Source organism: Haliotis rubra, unplaced genomic scaffold (assembly GCF_003918875.1).
Source record: "Haliotis rubra isolate DU_JTF1 unplaced genomic scaffold, ASM391887v1 Scf1825, whole genome shotgun sequence".
Taxonomy (NCBI): Eukaryota; Metazoa; Mollusca; class Gastropoda; order Lepetellida; family Haliotidae; genus Haliotis; species Haliotis rubra.
In genome coordinates, this window is record NW_025765809.1 from 43,291 (window position 1) to 58,594 (window position 15,304).

A 15,304-nucleotide genomic window follows, 5' to 3' on the forward strand; every position below is an offset into this window, starting at 1 on the left:
AAGCATGTATTGTGAAGCACATATTGTGAAGCATGTATTGTGAAGGATGTATTGTGAAGCACATATTGTGAAGCATGTACTGTGAAGCATGTATTGTGAAGCACATACTGTGAAGCACATATTGTGAAGGATGTATACTGAAGCATGTATTGTGAAGCATGTATACTGAAGCACATATTGTGAAGCATGTATTGTGAAGCACATATTGTGAAGGATGTATTGTGAAGGATGTACTGTGAAGCACATATTGTGAAGCATGTATACTGAAGCACATATTGTGAAGCATGTATTGTGAAGGATGTATTGTGATGCACATATTGTGAAGCATGTATTGTGAAGCATGTATTGTGAAGCACATACTGTGAAGCATGTATTGTGAAGCACATATTGTGAAGCATGTATTGTGAAGCATGTATTGTGAAGCATGTACTGTGAAGCATGTATTGTCAAGCACATACTGTCAAGCACATATTGTGAAGGATGTATTGTGAAGCACATACTGTGAAGCACATATTGTGAAGGATGTATTGTGAAGCATGTATTGTGAAGGATGTATTGTGAAGCACATATTGTGAAGGATGTATACTGAAGCATGTATTGTGAAGCACATATTGTGAAGGATGTATACTGAAGCATGTATTGTGAAGCACATACTGTGAAGCATGTATTGTGAAGCACATACTGTGAAGCACATATTGTGAAGGATGTATTGTGAAGGATGTATTGTGAAGCACATATTGTGAAGCACATATTGTGAAGCATGTATTGTGAAGCATGTATTGTGAAGGATGTATTGTGAAGCACATACTGTGAAGCACATATTGTGAAGCATGTATTGTGAAGGATGTATTGTGAAGCACATACTGTGAAGCATGTATTGTGAAGGATGTATTGTGAAGCACATACTGTGAAGCACATATTGTGAAGGATGTATTGTGAAGCATGTTTTGTGAAGGATGTATTGTGAAGCACATACTGTGAAGCATGTATTGTGAAGCATGTATTGTGAAGCACATATTGTGAAGCATGTATTGTGAAGGATGTATTGTGAATCACATACTGTGAAGCATGTATTGTGAATGATGTATTGTGAAGCACATATTGTGAAGCATGTATTGTGAAGGATGTATTGTGAAGCACATACTGTGAAGCACATATTGTGAAGCACATACTGTGAAGCATGTATTGTGAAGGATGTACTGTGAAGCACATATTGTGAAGGATGTACTGTGAAGCATGTTTTGTGAAGGATGTATTGTGAAGCACATACTGTGAAGCATGTATTGTGAAGGATGTATTGTGAAGCACATACTGTGAAGCATGTATTGTGAAGCACATACTGTGAAGCACATATTGTGAAGGATGTATTGTGAAGGATGTATTGTGAAGCATGTATTGTGAAGCACATACTGTGAAGCATGTATTGTGAAGCATGTATTGTGAAGCACATACTGTGAAGCACATATTGTGAAGCATGTATTGTGAAGGATGTACTGTGAAGCCAGTATTGTGAAGCATGTATTGTGAAGGATGTACTGTGAAGCAGTATTGTGAAGCATGTATTGTGAAGGATGTACTGTGAAGCAAGTATTGTGAAGGTAGTACTGTGAAGCGAGTATTGTGACGCATGTATTGTGAAGGATGTACTGTGAAGCATGTATTGTGAAGGTAGTACTGTGAAGCGAGTATTGTGAAGCATGTACTGTGAAGCAAGTGCCAGGTGTATGGGACAACTTACATTATACTCCTCCAAGTCCTGGAGAGTGAAGGTTTCTAAGTCCTCAGTTTCTATAAAGTCTGTAAGGTCGGCTGATAACCTGGAACAGTCATGGTTACCATAGTTACAGGTCATGGAAATGGCTACAGTGGTAACACATCACAAGGTTGGATGCTGCAGGCATACTGTACAACAAATAACATGTTCACTAATGTGTAACGTACCTGGTATTTGATTGAGATCAGTGTGAAATACTATCTAGCTTTGTACAGGCTACACTACTGATAATGCACCAACAGCCTTTGCTTCAGAGTGATGTATGGTATGGCCTATGAAGGTTTTCCATGAAACTTGGAGCATCAAGCAGCAAATACAAAACCCAAATATTAAGACCATTAGACCAATATTTATGGATTGTTGGTTCTACAAGATGTGACTTACTTGTAGTTGAGTAGATCCAGGATTGTATGAGGGTTTGGATATAATGGAAGAGGCAGAATCTGCATTAAAACAGGCAGGTCGCCTGTGTTCTCTACTATAAAATCTGATATCTGCAAGTAAAACATAAATAAGTGGTGTAAGTCTGTCTTGTCACAATGAGAGCACATAAGTAATTGAATGTTAGTTATTTTTTCAGTTTTCCACTTTGTATTTGTTTGTTTGTAGTTTAACACCACACTCAGCAATATTCCAGCTATATGGCAGCTTCTCCTCTTTGTAATGATAACAAGTAACATAACATGAAATCTTGGCAAAGGAATGCATAGCTCTCCTGCATATTAGGATCATCATGAAAGTCTGTGATTACATGATAATAATTACTCACAGATAATGCCCTGGAACATCACCTCACGTGTCACACTGACTGTGCTATTATCATGCTGTTTAACTGTGCTACTTACTGATATGTTGCCTATCTGTGTCAAGGGAAACTTGATCTTGCATTTTCGCACCAGCGATGGCCAGTGCAGATGTGCCTGAGCCGAGAATAAAAAACCCCGAACTTGGTTTGTGTCTAACTCAATGGTAACATTTGCTCTGAAAAAGAAATAACACATTGTCACCATATATTTGTGGATCAGACATTTTACAGGATAAACAACATTTTCCACTCATATTTCAACATAAGGTCATACCTGATTTTATTTTAGGAATTTTTCTCTAGTTCTGAAACCGGTAAAATGTAAAACTTGGTATCATGATGTGGAAATGACAAATCACTTAAGTAAGAAAATCTTCCACTGTGAAAATGTAAGAAGCGGCTTGGATATTGATCACAATTCATCTGCCTTGAGCTGCCGGGTAATGTTGAGGTAGAACGTCGACCTCGATAACTAGTCGTACTATGACTCATTCAGTCTGATGCATGAGTCAAGAATATCACCAATGAACAATCAATGAAAATGGAACATAATGAAAATGGAAAAAAATGAAAATCTAAAAAGCTCTCAATAGCAAAAGGCATATCTTGACAACCTTGTCTTTGTGTGTGCAAAGTTTCAAGAATGAATTCCTGTCAGTTTTAGAGATGTGACCACAACAAACATGATTACAGAAGGACAGAAAAGCACCTTATGATTGAATGCTAAACAGTTAACTTTATATGAACTATTGACAACATGCTATTGCCTGGTTTCCCCTTCAAAATGATGAGAGAAAGGAGTGTTGAAGGGGGATAACTCCGGGGGTTGACCTGGAGGAGAGCTCCCCACTTTGAGTCATGTTTCATGATTGAATGGAGAATTATTTCCTTCTGTATTTTAAGTATTCTCAACGACAATCTGAGCAAGAACCTATGGGCCTCATGAACACCTGGCAAATGTGTACTATCAATGAAACATGACTAAACACAACAGGCCAGACCTGTCCATCTGAACGTGAACAGTATCTTCTAGTCTCTACTAACGTATTTTCTTCTGAGAGTTCTAGCTCCTCCCACTTCTGCTGCAATCGTGTGTATAGGTACTGGTCTGTGTCTGCAACCTCCTTGTCCAGCGACAGGCCCAGCAGCCACTGGTGTCCAGCTGTAACACAAGGTAACACAACATAACACAGGGTAACACAACCTCCTTGTCCAGCGACAGGCCCAGCAGCCACTGGTGTCCAGCTGTAACACAAGGTAACACAACATAACACAGGGTAACACAACCTCCTTGTCCAGCGACAGGCCCAGCAGCCACTGGTGTCCAGCTGTAACACAAGGTAACACAACATAACACAGGGTAACACAACCTCCTTGTCCAGCGACAGGCCCAGCCGCCACTGGTGTCCAGCTTAAACACAAGGTAACACAACATAACACAACAGTCAGGTGTGTGTAGCAACACAGTCACCCATCCTGACCACCAGATTCAAGTAAGTAGACTCTGACAAGGATACTGTAGTATGTGAGTGAAGATTACAGCCACAATCAGTTATCTCCCAGCTACATGTATGTATCAGCTGTCTGTAAACAATCAGAGCAACAGTGGTCGGGGGACCTGGATTAACCCAGGTTTTCACAAGACTGCTAGATTGTATAATCGACCGGAGCCCAACACAAACACTGTTGTAGCTCAAACTTATGACACTGTAGCAAGTTCCTACTTACCAGGTACATATGTCGGTAAACCAACGTAACAATCTTCTTGGCAACCCCTTTTGGAGTCAAAATAAATTTTTCCAACCTGAAAAGACAAACAGCAAGAGATCAGAGAACTGATTTATGGTCCATATACATGTATTTCTTTCAACAGGCGAATCTATGAAGGAAGGAGCCTAAAATTAAAACCATGTTGTGGTTCTGGGGGAGAAATCTACTCACAACATTATGTTAGTGGGGCTGAAGTAAAACCGTGTTGTGGTTCTGGGGGAGAAATCTACTCACAACATTATGTTAGTGGGGCTGAAGAAAAACGTGTTGTGGTTCTGGGGGAGAAATCTACTCACAACATTATGCTCATGGGGCTGAAGTAAAACCGTGTTGTGGTTCTGGGGGAGAAATCTACTCACAACATTATGTTAGTGGGGCTGAAGTAAAACGTGTTGTGGTTCTGGGGGAGAAATCTACTCACAACATTATGCTCATGGGGCTGAAGTAAAACCGTGTTGTGGTTCTGGGGGACAAAGTAGAACCTCCTGTCTGCAGGCTGGAACATCACCTGGGTGACCTCCATGTACTCGCTGAATGTACTGTGTATCTGTAGCACTTTGTAGGGAATTTTACCCTGAAACACACAGGCATTCACCTTTAGTTTGTCCGTCCACAGTCAGCTATATTCTAACCGAATAGAGAGAGATCTTTAACTTATATACAATTATGTAATCAGCAAATGTTGACATATTTTCTACTTACAGGGTAAACCTTATCAAAAACAAATTTGTCTGGAATGGCATGAAGGCTCCCCTCAGCTGTCCGCAGAGTCACTGGTATAAAAATATCCTGAAAGAAACAGAGGTTGACCATGACCAGTGAGGGCAACACCATCTAAAACCAACATAGCATGCGCTTAAAGTATTAAATAGGCTTCATAGTCTGAAGCCACTATTCTAGTGAGTGAGTGAGTGAGTTTTATGCTGCTTTTCGCAATATTCCAGATAACAATGGCAGGAGACACCAGAAATGGACTTCACACATTGTACCCATGTGGGGAATCGAACCCGCAAATTCTTTAACCACTAAAATCATGAGAGATTGAGAATAGCATTCACACATCGTAAGTGAATGTTCTTATCAGCCTCAATGAGCAACAATGTTGTCCTATCACAGTATTGTGGAAATATCCACGTGTGATGGAAGCCAGCAGTAGTTGATGACAACAGCCCCTGCCACACACTGTACCCCTCAATCCACTGTACTGTCACATCCCACATAGTGAGATGACCTGAGAGATGCCAGCCCTGGAGCATGTTCCTACCTGGAACTGTGTGACTATCAACACCTCCGCTGCATACGCCCCCTCTTCGTTTGGCGCAACAACATTAACACTGAACACAGCAAAGTGGTAGGGCTTGATCACCAGCTGCAACAGACAAACATGGTGAAAGTCATGAGTGTGATAGCCCACAGAGATACCATCCCACTGTTTAACATGGCAGCCCACAGAGATACCATCCCACTGTTTAACATGGCAGCCCACCGAGATACCATCCCACTGTTTAACATGGCAGCCCACCGAGATACCATCCCACTGTTTAACATGGGCAGCCCACAGAGATACCATCCCACTGTTTAACATGGCAGCCCACAGAGATACCATCCCACTGTTTAACATGGCAGCCCACCGAGATACCATCCCACTGTTTAACATGGCAGCCCACAGAGATACCATCCCACTGTTTAACATGGCAGCCCACAGAGATACCATCCCACTGTTTAACATGGCAGCCCACAGAGATACCATCCCACTGTTTAACATGGCAGCCCACAGAGATACCATCCCACTGTTTAACATGGGCGAGATACCATCCCACCACAGAGAGAGATACCATCCCACTGTTTAACATGGCAGCCCACAGAGATACCATACCATCCACTGTTTAACATGGCATACCATCCCACAGTTTAAGATACCATCCCACTGTTTAACATGGCAGCCCACAGAGATACCATCCCACTGTTTAACATGGCAGCCCACAGAGATACCATCCCACTGTTTAACACGGCAGCCCACAGAGATACCATCCCACTGTTTAACATGGCAGCCCACAGAGATACCATCCCACTGTTTAACATGGCTACTCCAGACAGACATGTTTGTTTTATCCGCTATCTGCCAAGCCCCAAGTACCATCTGTCAACATGTTTTTGTGTGATGTGGTCACAGAGAGAGCCACCGACGTTCCACTTCCTGCTGCATCCAGCAATACAGGGACAAAACAAGAGATAAATCCATGCCCGAGAGTATGTCTGTTGATGCTGAATGTACTGTTGCTATTGTTATGTGGCAGCCTTAAATGTTTCAAAACACCTTATTGCATTATGTTCATTTTGAATAGTTTGATATGGAAGAGAAATAGTGGAAATCTCGTTTGGTGATGTGACAGATTTCTGCAGTGACTTACCGGATCTGTGTCTATTTCCGACTTGTTGTGTACCCGGGTGAGCGTCGTCCCGTTCCCTCTCTCCATACCAAGGATCTCGACGGTGGTACGGTTCATGTTGGAACTAAACTCACCCACCACAACCTGCACACAAACACAAAGGGTGAGCAAACTACAAGATACACTCTCTATAACCAAACATTTCCTGATAGAGCAAACATTTACTATGTAGCATCATAAACTGCAGTACATGGTGAGGTGAAATTGGGTTTAACGTCGTACTTGAGAATATTTCGCTCATATTACGACGTGTATGCGTGTGTATGTGTTTGTGCGGCTGCTTGTACTAGCCCAGACTGAAGCTGGTTTTATAGTGCTAGCCCACTGAGATACCATGCCGCAGTGAAGCATGAATACCCCACTCATACACATTATACTGACTTTGAGCCAACCAGTCCTTGTTGTACTCATTAATGCAGAGCGCAAGGCAGGGACCAACAAGTACCATATTTTAATGTCTTTTGGTATGATGCGGTCAGGCTGCAGTACATGGATAACCCAGAGGATGCATTCAGCATCACAATCACATCATCATGCGCTTTAGTGTGTTTTAGTTCCTAAATCATATAGGGTGCTATACAACGTTTGTATATTATTTTTTGTATATTATTATCATAAACAGATGAAACATTTGTACTTCGACTCATGGGTATGTCACTGCCAATACTGATCTACTATTCCATGACTTCTTCAGATGTATCATATCCTCTACATCTCTTCATTAATCCCCTTGTTAAATCTATACTCACATCCACAGGGTTGTCGTTGCGCACAGTAAATATCATACTCCGACTTTCGCCTACTCCCATAGTACCGAAATCAAGCTGCCCTTTGAACTTCTCTGGCCGATGATGTATAACCTGCATAGGATAGTACATGTACTTAACTTCCCATCCACAAGTATAAACATATCAACACATAAACAGCCAACAGTGATGTAGTGTAACTAGAGTAAACAACAAGTGTCATCTATCATGCTACCGTCATCAATAGTGATGTCATACCTTCATACATACTGGTATATCAATGTTATATCATACAGTGTATCCTGGTATGCACTGGCGACTTAAATGTAAAATCCTTGTATATAGTGATGTTACACCTTACATAACATATAGGTGTATATCCATGATACATCACATGTAACGTGCTGGTATATGAAGATGTAACACTACAAGTAACATTTTGCAACACATTGACACTGTATTTCATGCACGTATCCCAGACTGTAGTGATTACACGTTAATCCCAGTATATACTGGTATTATATCACATGTGAGGTGAGGTGAAATTGGGTTTAACGTCGTACTTGAGAATATTTCGTTCATATGACGACGTGCATGCGTGTGTATGTGTATGTGCGGCTGCTTGTACTAGCCCAGACTGAAGCTGCTTGTACTAGCCCAGACCCACTGGTTACCATGCCGCAGTGAAGCAGGAATACCTCACTCAGACACATTATACTGACTCCGAGCCGACCAGTCCTTGTTGTACCCATTAATGCCGAGAGCCAGGCAGGGACCAACAAGTACCATATTTTAATGTCTTTTGGTATGACGCGGTCGGGGATTGAACCCACGACCTTCCGCTCTCCGGGCGGACGCTCTAATCACTACACCACGGAAGCGGTCTATATCACATGTAATAATCAGTTGAAATGTGCCACTACCTTGAACAGCCCATTATAGACGATGATAGGAATCTGGAAGGTGGATGCATTTGAATGTATGGTGAGTACAGTGTTGAAGTGAAGCTGTGTCTCGTTTGGATGGAACTTGACCAGGAAGGGTGTGGCCATCTGCTGAGGCTGCAGCAACACAGGCTGTGTAAAGTTGTAGATCTGAAACAAACACACATACAGTGTAGTCATGTAATGAAAATGTACTGATGTAAATGTTTATATTTCTTTACAGCTACCACAACATCAGATAATCAAGTGTATGATCAATGTCGAGGCACAAATATTTCAACTTCTCAATGATGCATTGTAACCACCCCACAGATGTTTGCAATGTATGATAGTCTGATCAAACACTACATCCCAACAGGATTGACCTGTGATGACATGCACAAACTTACAGAAAAGAACTGGGCTACGTCAGCCGGTAGTGTGACGTTGAAGATGACAATGGAGAAGTTGAAGGTGTTCGTGAACATCATCGGCCGTGTGACATTCTTCAGGGCTTTTGCACTAAAGTAGTATGTGGTGTTGACATTGTATACCAGTGACCTGAAACACAACCACTCATATACGACTCGTACATACAACACAACTGTTTCATGTATAGTGGATCAAACACAACTGTTTCATGTATAGTGGATCAAACAGCTGTTTCATGCATAGTGGATCAAACACATGTTTCATGTATAGAGGATCTAACAGCTGTTTCATGCATAGTGGATCAAACACATCTGTTTCATGTATAGAGGATCAAACACATCTGTTTCATGTATAGTGGATCAAACAGCTGTTTCATGCATAGTGGATTAACACATCTGTTTCATGTATAGAGGATCTAACACAGTGTATAGTAGGAGAGAGGAAACATTCCTACCCATGTAGGACATTCGCCCGGAAGGGGATTATCAGTCTGTGAAAATTGTTCTTTGTTCTGATGACAAGTTTTCCAGACCACTGCTTGGGATGAAACGCTTTGACAGCTGGAAAGATAAATCTTTCGTCATTCAATATACAGCAGCTCATAGCAAGCAAATACCCAGACAAAATAGACATTAGGACCATATTTGTTTCCTGCATTGTGATGCTAGTCCATTGACAATGATCACTGCAACAGATTTACTGCTATATATACAGATACACCGATAACAGCATTGATATTGTCAAAACATAAAAAGTAATCACATCGTGTTGAGGGTAATAAGGGGTTTTATCAGTCCCAAGTAAGGTTGTATTACCCGAGGCTCGGGGCTCGGGGAATACAACCTTACTCGGGACTGATAAAACCCCTTATTTCCCCGAGACACGATGTGATAACGCATTTATCTAGCCGAATGTTTTGCTTCAATATCATTCTCAGTTGTTGAGCCAAAGCGTTTCCTTGCTGCCATGTTGACACCAGCTGATTGATTGACCTCAATGCAGCACGCTACTAAAGGCTTGGCGATGCACGCTTTTCTCACTTCGCGTGGTCACCGAGGCGTGGCGGGATAATATGACTTTTGTACTCCCTGCTCATGGATCGTGGACGGGTGTACATGGTATTTTATCAGTCACGTGAACCAATCAAAACTCAACATTCTTACATGAGGCTGGATAATGACTTTTAACAAATGATAGAGATTACACATCGAACAGATAGATTGTTGCATGTATGTTTGTACGGGATGCAAAACTTGAAAAGGACCACACTGAAAACATTCCAAAATATTACTGGACATTCTGAAAATGTATTCCATCAAACTGATTTCAGCTCTCAAATTTCAGTGACTGTAGGGACTATGGCCACTCTCAGGATGTTTCCAAACAGGTAACCATGGCAACTCACTGTTGTGCAATATGTGCTACTGTGTGACAACTCACCATTGTATGTGATATGTGCTACTGTGACCTGCCTCCCTGGGTCTGGCTGCAACTTTATGGGTCGAAAGTCTATGCTCACAGCATCGTTGCTAGGCGACACATTCACACTCTGTGAGAGAGAATATTGAAAATTCAGGTGCAGGATGGTCACAGAAAGCCTTTAACTGAGTCAGAGAAAATTCATTTAACCTGTTATACCAACCATTCTTTGTTAATCTGTATTGATTATAAAACATACACACCGTTATGTCCTTTCGTCCTGACTCAGTTAAGTGATACAAACATTTCTGACTGATATCTTTCAGATGATGACAGTGAAGGTGATGAATCGTTTAGTTAACGGACTGGAACAATACAAGACTGTATCTCACCACGCTAACCTGGACTACCTAGACTCAGCACATCTTCTACTACAGGTACTCACAGAGATATGTATCTCACCACGCTAACCTGGACTATCTAGACTCAGCACATCTTCTACTACAGGTACTCACAGAGATATGTATCTCACCATGCTAACCTGGACTATCTAGACTCAGCACATCTTCTACTACAGGTACTCACAGAGATATGTATCTCACCACGCTAACCTGGACTATCTAGACTCAGCACATCTTCTACTACAGGTACTCACAGAGATATGTATCTCACCATGCTAACCTGGACTATCAAGACTCAGCACATCTTCTACTACAGGTACTCACAGAGATATGTATCTCCCCACACTAACCTGGACTACCTAGACTCAGCACATCTTCTACTACAGGTACTCACAGAGATATGTATCTCACCATGCTAACCTGGACTACCTAGACTCAGCACATCTTCTACTACAGATACTCACAGAGATATGTATCTCACCATGCTAACCTGGACTATCTAGATTCAGCACATCTTCTACTACAGGTACTCACAGAGATATGTATCTCACCACGCTAACCTGGACTATCTAGACTCAGCACATCTTCTACTACAGGTACTCACAGAGATATGTATCTCACCACGCTAACCTGGACTATCTAGACTCAGCACATCTTCTACTACAGGTACTCACAGAGATATGTATCTCACCACGCTAACCTGGACTATCTAGACTCAGCACATCTTCTACTACAGGTACTCACAGAGATATGTATCTCACCACGCTAACCTGGACTACCTAGACTCAGCACATCTTCTACTACAGGTACTCACAGAGATATGTATCTCACCACGCTAACCTGGACTATCTAGACTCAGCACATCTTCTACTACAGGTACTCACAGAGATATGTATCTCACCATGCTAACCTGGACTATCTAGACTCAGCACATCTTCTACTACAGGTACTCACAGAGATATGTATCTCACCACGCTAACCTGGACTATCTAGACTCAGCACATCTTCTACTACAGGTACTCACAGAGATATGTATCTCACCACGCTAACCTGGACTATCTAGACTCAGCACATCTTCTACTACAGGTACTCACAGAGATATGTATAGGTTTTGCTCCTGTATTGATGAGGTTCAACTTCACAACTTTCGGTTTGTCAAGCGTCCTCAAAATACCAAAATCTATCATCTCTATCGGTGAGTATATCCCTGGCTCTGGAAAGACAAAAATGATATAGTCACTCTCAAGATCTACTGATTCACTTGTGTTTCACATTTGGCATGAAAAATGTCGTGAAGAAGTGAGAGGGAGTGAATGTGGATCCACATCACAGTCACATCCTGATGGCAACCAATCAACAACTGTGTGGACCAGGCAGTGTTGCGAAAATGTCTCACTACCATCATATTACATATGGGATGAACTTGTCAAAATATTACCTTCTCACGCGCTTGCACACATGCACACACACCACTTGGATATAAGCAGGCATCACTTGATTAACTCCCCTGATATTAAGGGGTTATCTCCCTTTGACCTGATTCACATTGACTGTTTCTTAATTCATGGTTCATTGTTGCAAAAGTTCCATAGTATAAATATTTGTTTTTGCTGGAATATACATAAAGTTTAGTACTGATCTAATATATATATGTGTGTGTGTGTGTGTGTGTGTGTGTGTGTGTGTGTGTGTGTGTGTGTGTGTGTGTGTGTGAGTGAGTGAGTGAGTGAGTGAGTGAGTGAGTGAGTGAGTGAGTGAGAGAGAGAGAGAGAGTATTCATTACATTTTCAATAGACAGAATTACAAATGGTAGTAAAGAAAACAGAATACTTGTTAACTGTGTGGAAAGTTAAATCATCCAATGATCACACATCAACCAGGTTTATTGTATTTTTATGCTAAAAGTAAAATAATTCAGTTTGTCTGTGACAGTTACGACGTGTCTCAAGACAATGTCTTGTGAACCTTGCTTCAGACAAATATCCATAGTTTACAACACAGATATTACATCTACACAAAACCATGAAGGACAATTTTCTGGTAATGATAGTAAATAAGAACTTCAAAATGACACAAATATTTTCAAGCTGTCAAAATCCAACTGAATTTGGTATCTTAATTTTGTAAAGGAAAAGTATTTTGTGTTGTTGGACATGATCAAGTCCTCAAAATTTTCATTCTCTAATTCAGTCAACAACAACTCTCACAAATACTCGATTGTACATGTGTCAGTATTCTAGTTTTTTCATCCATATAATTTTGAGGATATTGCTGTATGGGCACACATATTACTATTTTCACCGACTGCTGTGTGATCGTGGTGATGTATACAGTTGACCTACCTGACGACACCTCCACCTCCACAGGCAGTATCAGCATCTCAGAATCACTCTCCTGGTTGGTTTTTATCCTGATGAATGCTGTGTGGTTGTTTTCTACTCGACCCACAAAGTTGGCCCGCATTACAGGCTTAGTCTCAAATGGCTGTAATTCCTGTCAAGGTAATCAAGGGAGAGAACTATCAAGGTCAAATGGTTGTAATTCCTGTCAAGGTAATCAAGGGAGAGAACTATCAAGGTCAAATGGTTGTAATTCCTGTCAAGGTAATCAAGGGAGAGAACTATCAAGGTCAAATGGCTGTAATTCCTGTCAAGGTCATCAAGGGAGAGTACTATCAATGTTAAATGGCTGTAAATTCAGGTAATCAAGGGGAACTATCAAGGTTAAAAGGCTGTAATTCATGTCAAGGTAATCAAGGGAGGGAACTATCAAGGTCAAAAGGCTGTAATTCATGTCAAGGTAATCAAGGGAGGGAACTATCAAGGTCAAATGGCTGTAATTCCTGTCAAGGTAATCAAAGAACTATCAAGGTTAAATGGCTGTAATTCCTGTCAAGGTAATCAAAGGAACTATCAAGGTTAAATGGCTGTAATTCATGTCAAGGTAATCAAGGGAGGGAACTATCAAGGTCAAATGGCTGTAATTCATGTCAAGGTAATCAAGGGAGGGAACTATCAAGGTCAAATGGCTGTAATTCATGTCAAGGTAATCAAGGGAACTATCAAGGAGGGAACTATCAAGGTCAAATGGCTGTAATTCCTGTCAAGGTAATCAAGGGATGCCTGGAACTATCAAAGGTCAGGTTAAATGCCTGTAATTCCTGTCAAGGTAATCAAGGGAGGAACTATCAAGGTCAAATGGCTGTAATTCCTGTCAAGGTAATCAAGGGAGGGAACTATCAAGGTCAAATGGTTGTAATTCCTGTCAAGGTAATCAAGGGAGGGAACTATCAAGGTCAAAAGGCTGTAATTCCTGTCAAGGTAATCAAGGGAGGGAACTATCAAGGTCAAATGGCTGTAATTCCTGTCAAGATAATCAAGGGAGGGTACTATCAAGGTCAAATGGCTGTAATTCCTGTCAAGGTAATCAAGGGAGGGAACTATCAAGGTCAAATAATTACAAAAGACCAAAATCATTCTGCATTTGTAATGTAGTTAACTCTTTTCTCATATCTCTCAAACATATTTGAAACATAACATGTATTTGAATTCTTTACAAGCAAATTATTTCATCAGCACTGTCTAAATATTTATTACATACATACAAAAATGCTCATGGAGAAAGCCTAAAACGTTTAACTCTTATTTCCAAGGATGGCAACAAGGAAATCTATTTTCAGCGGAAAACTTAATATTGTGTCATCGAATGGGGGGTTCAGTGGGGTGATTTGATATAAAATCGGTGGAAAAGTGCCATGCCTGTATTCCTTAAATGTAACAAAAAACATTTTTACCCATAATTCTTTTGATGCTTCTTTTGCTCCTGATGGGAGTTCTAGATGTAAATCTCCCTCACTAGAAAACATTTCCAGCACCTGGTGGAAGAGAGACAGACAGACAATGAACAGGTGCCCTGACAATCTACACTTGGCAAGTTGAGGCTGGTGTCGAAACTATCAATGACATCTATTGTCATGTCTAAACAACAAGTTGAGGCTGGTGTCGAAACTATCAATGACATCTATTGTCATGTCTAAACAACAAGTTGAGGCTGGTGTCGAAACTATCACTGGCATCTATTGTCATGTCTAAACAACAAGTTGTGGCTGGTGTCGAAACTATCAATGACATCTATTGTCATGTCTAAACAACAAGTTGAGGCTGGTGTTGAAACTATCACTGACATCTATTGTCATGTCTAAACAACAAGTTGTGGCTGGTGTCGAAACTATCAATGACATCTATTGTCATGTCTAAACAACAAGTTGAGGCTGGTGTCGAAACTATCAATGACATCTATTGTCATGTCTAAACAACAAGTTGAGGCTGGTGTGGAAACTATCAATGACATCTATTGTCATGTCTAAACAACAAGTTGTGGCTGGTGTTGAAACTATCACTGAATCTATCAATGACATCTATTGTCATGTCTAAACAACAAGTTGAGGCTGGTGTTGAAACTATCAATGACATCTATTGTCATGTCTAAACAACAAGTTGTTGCTGGTGTCGAAACTATCAATGACATCTATTGTCATGTCTAAACAACAAGTTGAGGCTGGTGTTGAAACTATCACTGACATCT

General features: G+C 41.0%; 1 protein-coding gene across 1 annotated transcript in view; it reads right to left on the bottom strand.

Moving 5' to 3' along the window:
• LOC124273649 (transmembrane protein 131-like) overlaps positions 1 to 15,304 on the bottom strand; it is a 72,450-nt gene that overhangs the window by 16,785 nt on the left and 40,361 nt on the right. Inside the window, 17 exon segments of the mRNA XM_046708922.1 lie at positions 1,739 to 1,817; positions 2,159 to 2,268; positions 2,620 to 2,755; positions 3,624 to 3,741; positions 4,308 to 4,383; positions 4,771 to 4,923; positions 5,052 to 5,138; positions 5,614 to 5,718; positions 6,761 to 6,883; positions 7,549 to 7,659; positions 8,469 to 8,639; positions 8,879 to 9,029; positions 9,355 to 9,460; positions 10,341 to 10,449; positions 11,815 to 11,933; positions 13,063 to 13,213; positions 14,514 to 14,594. Of these exon segments, the coding sequence (XP_046564878.1) occupies positions 1,739 to 1,817; positions 2,159 to 2,268; positions 2,620 to 2,755; positions 3,624 to 3,741; positions 4,308 to 4,383; positions 4,771 to 4,923; positions 5,052 to 5,138; positions 5,614 to 5,718; positions 6,761 to 6,883; positions 7,549 to 7,659; positions 8,469 to 8,639; positions 8,879 to 9,029; positions 9,355 to 9,460; positions 10,341 to 10,449; positions 11,815 to 11,933; positions 13,063 to 13,213; positions 14,514 to 14,594 (1,986 nt within the window).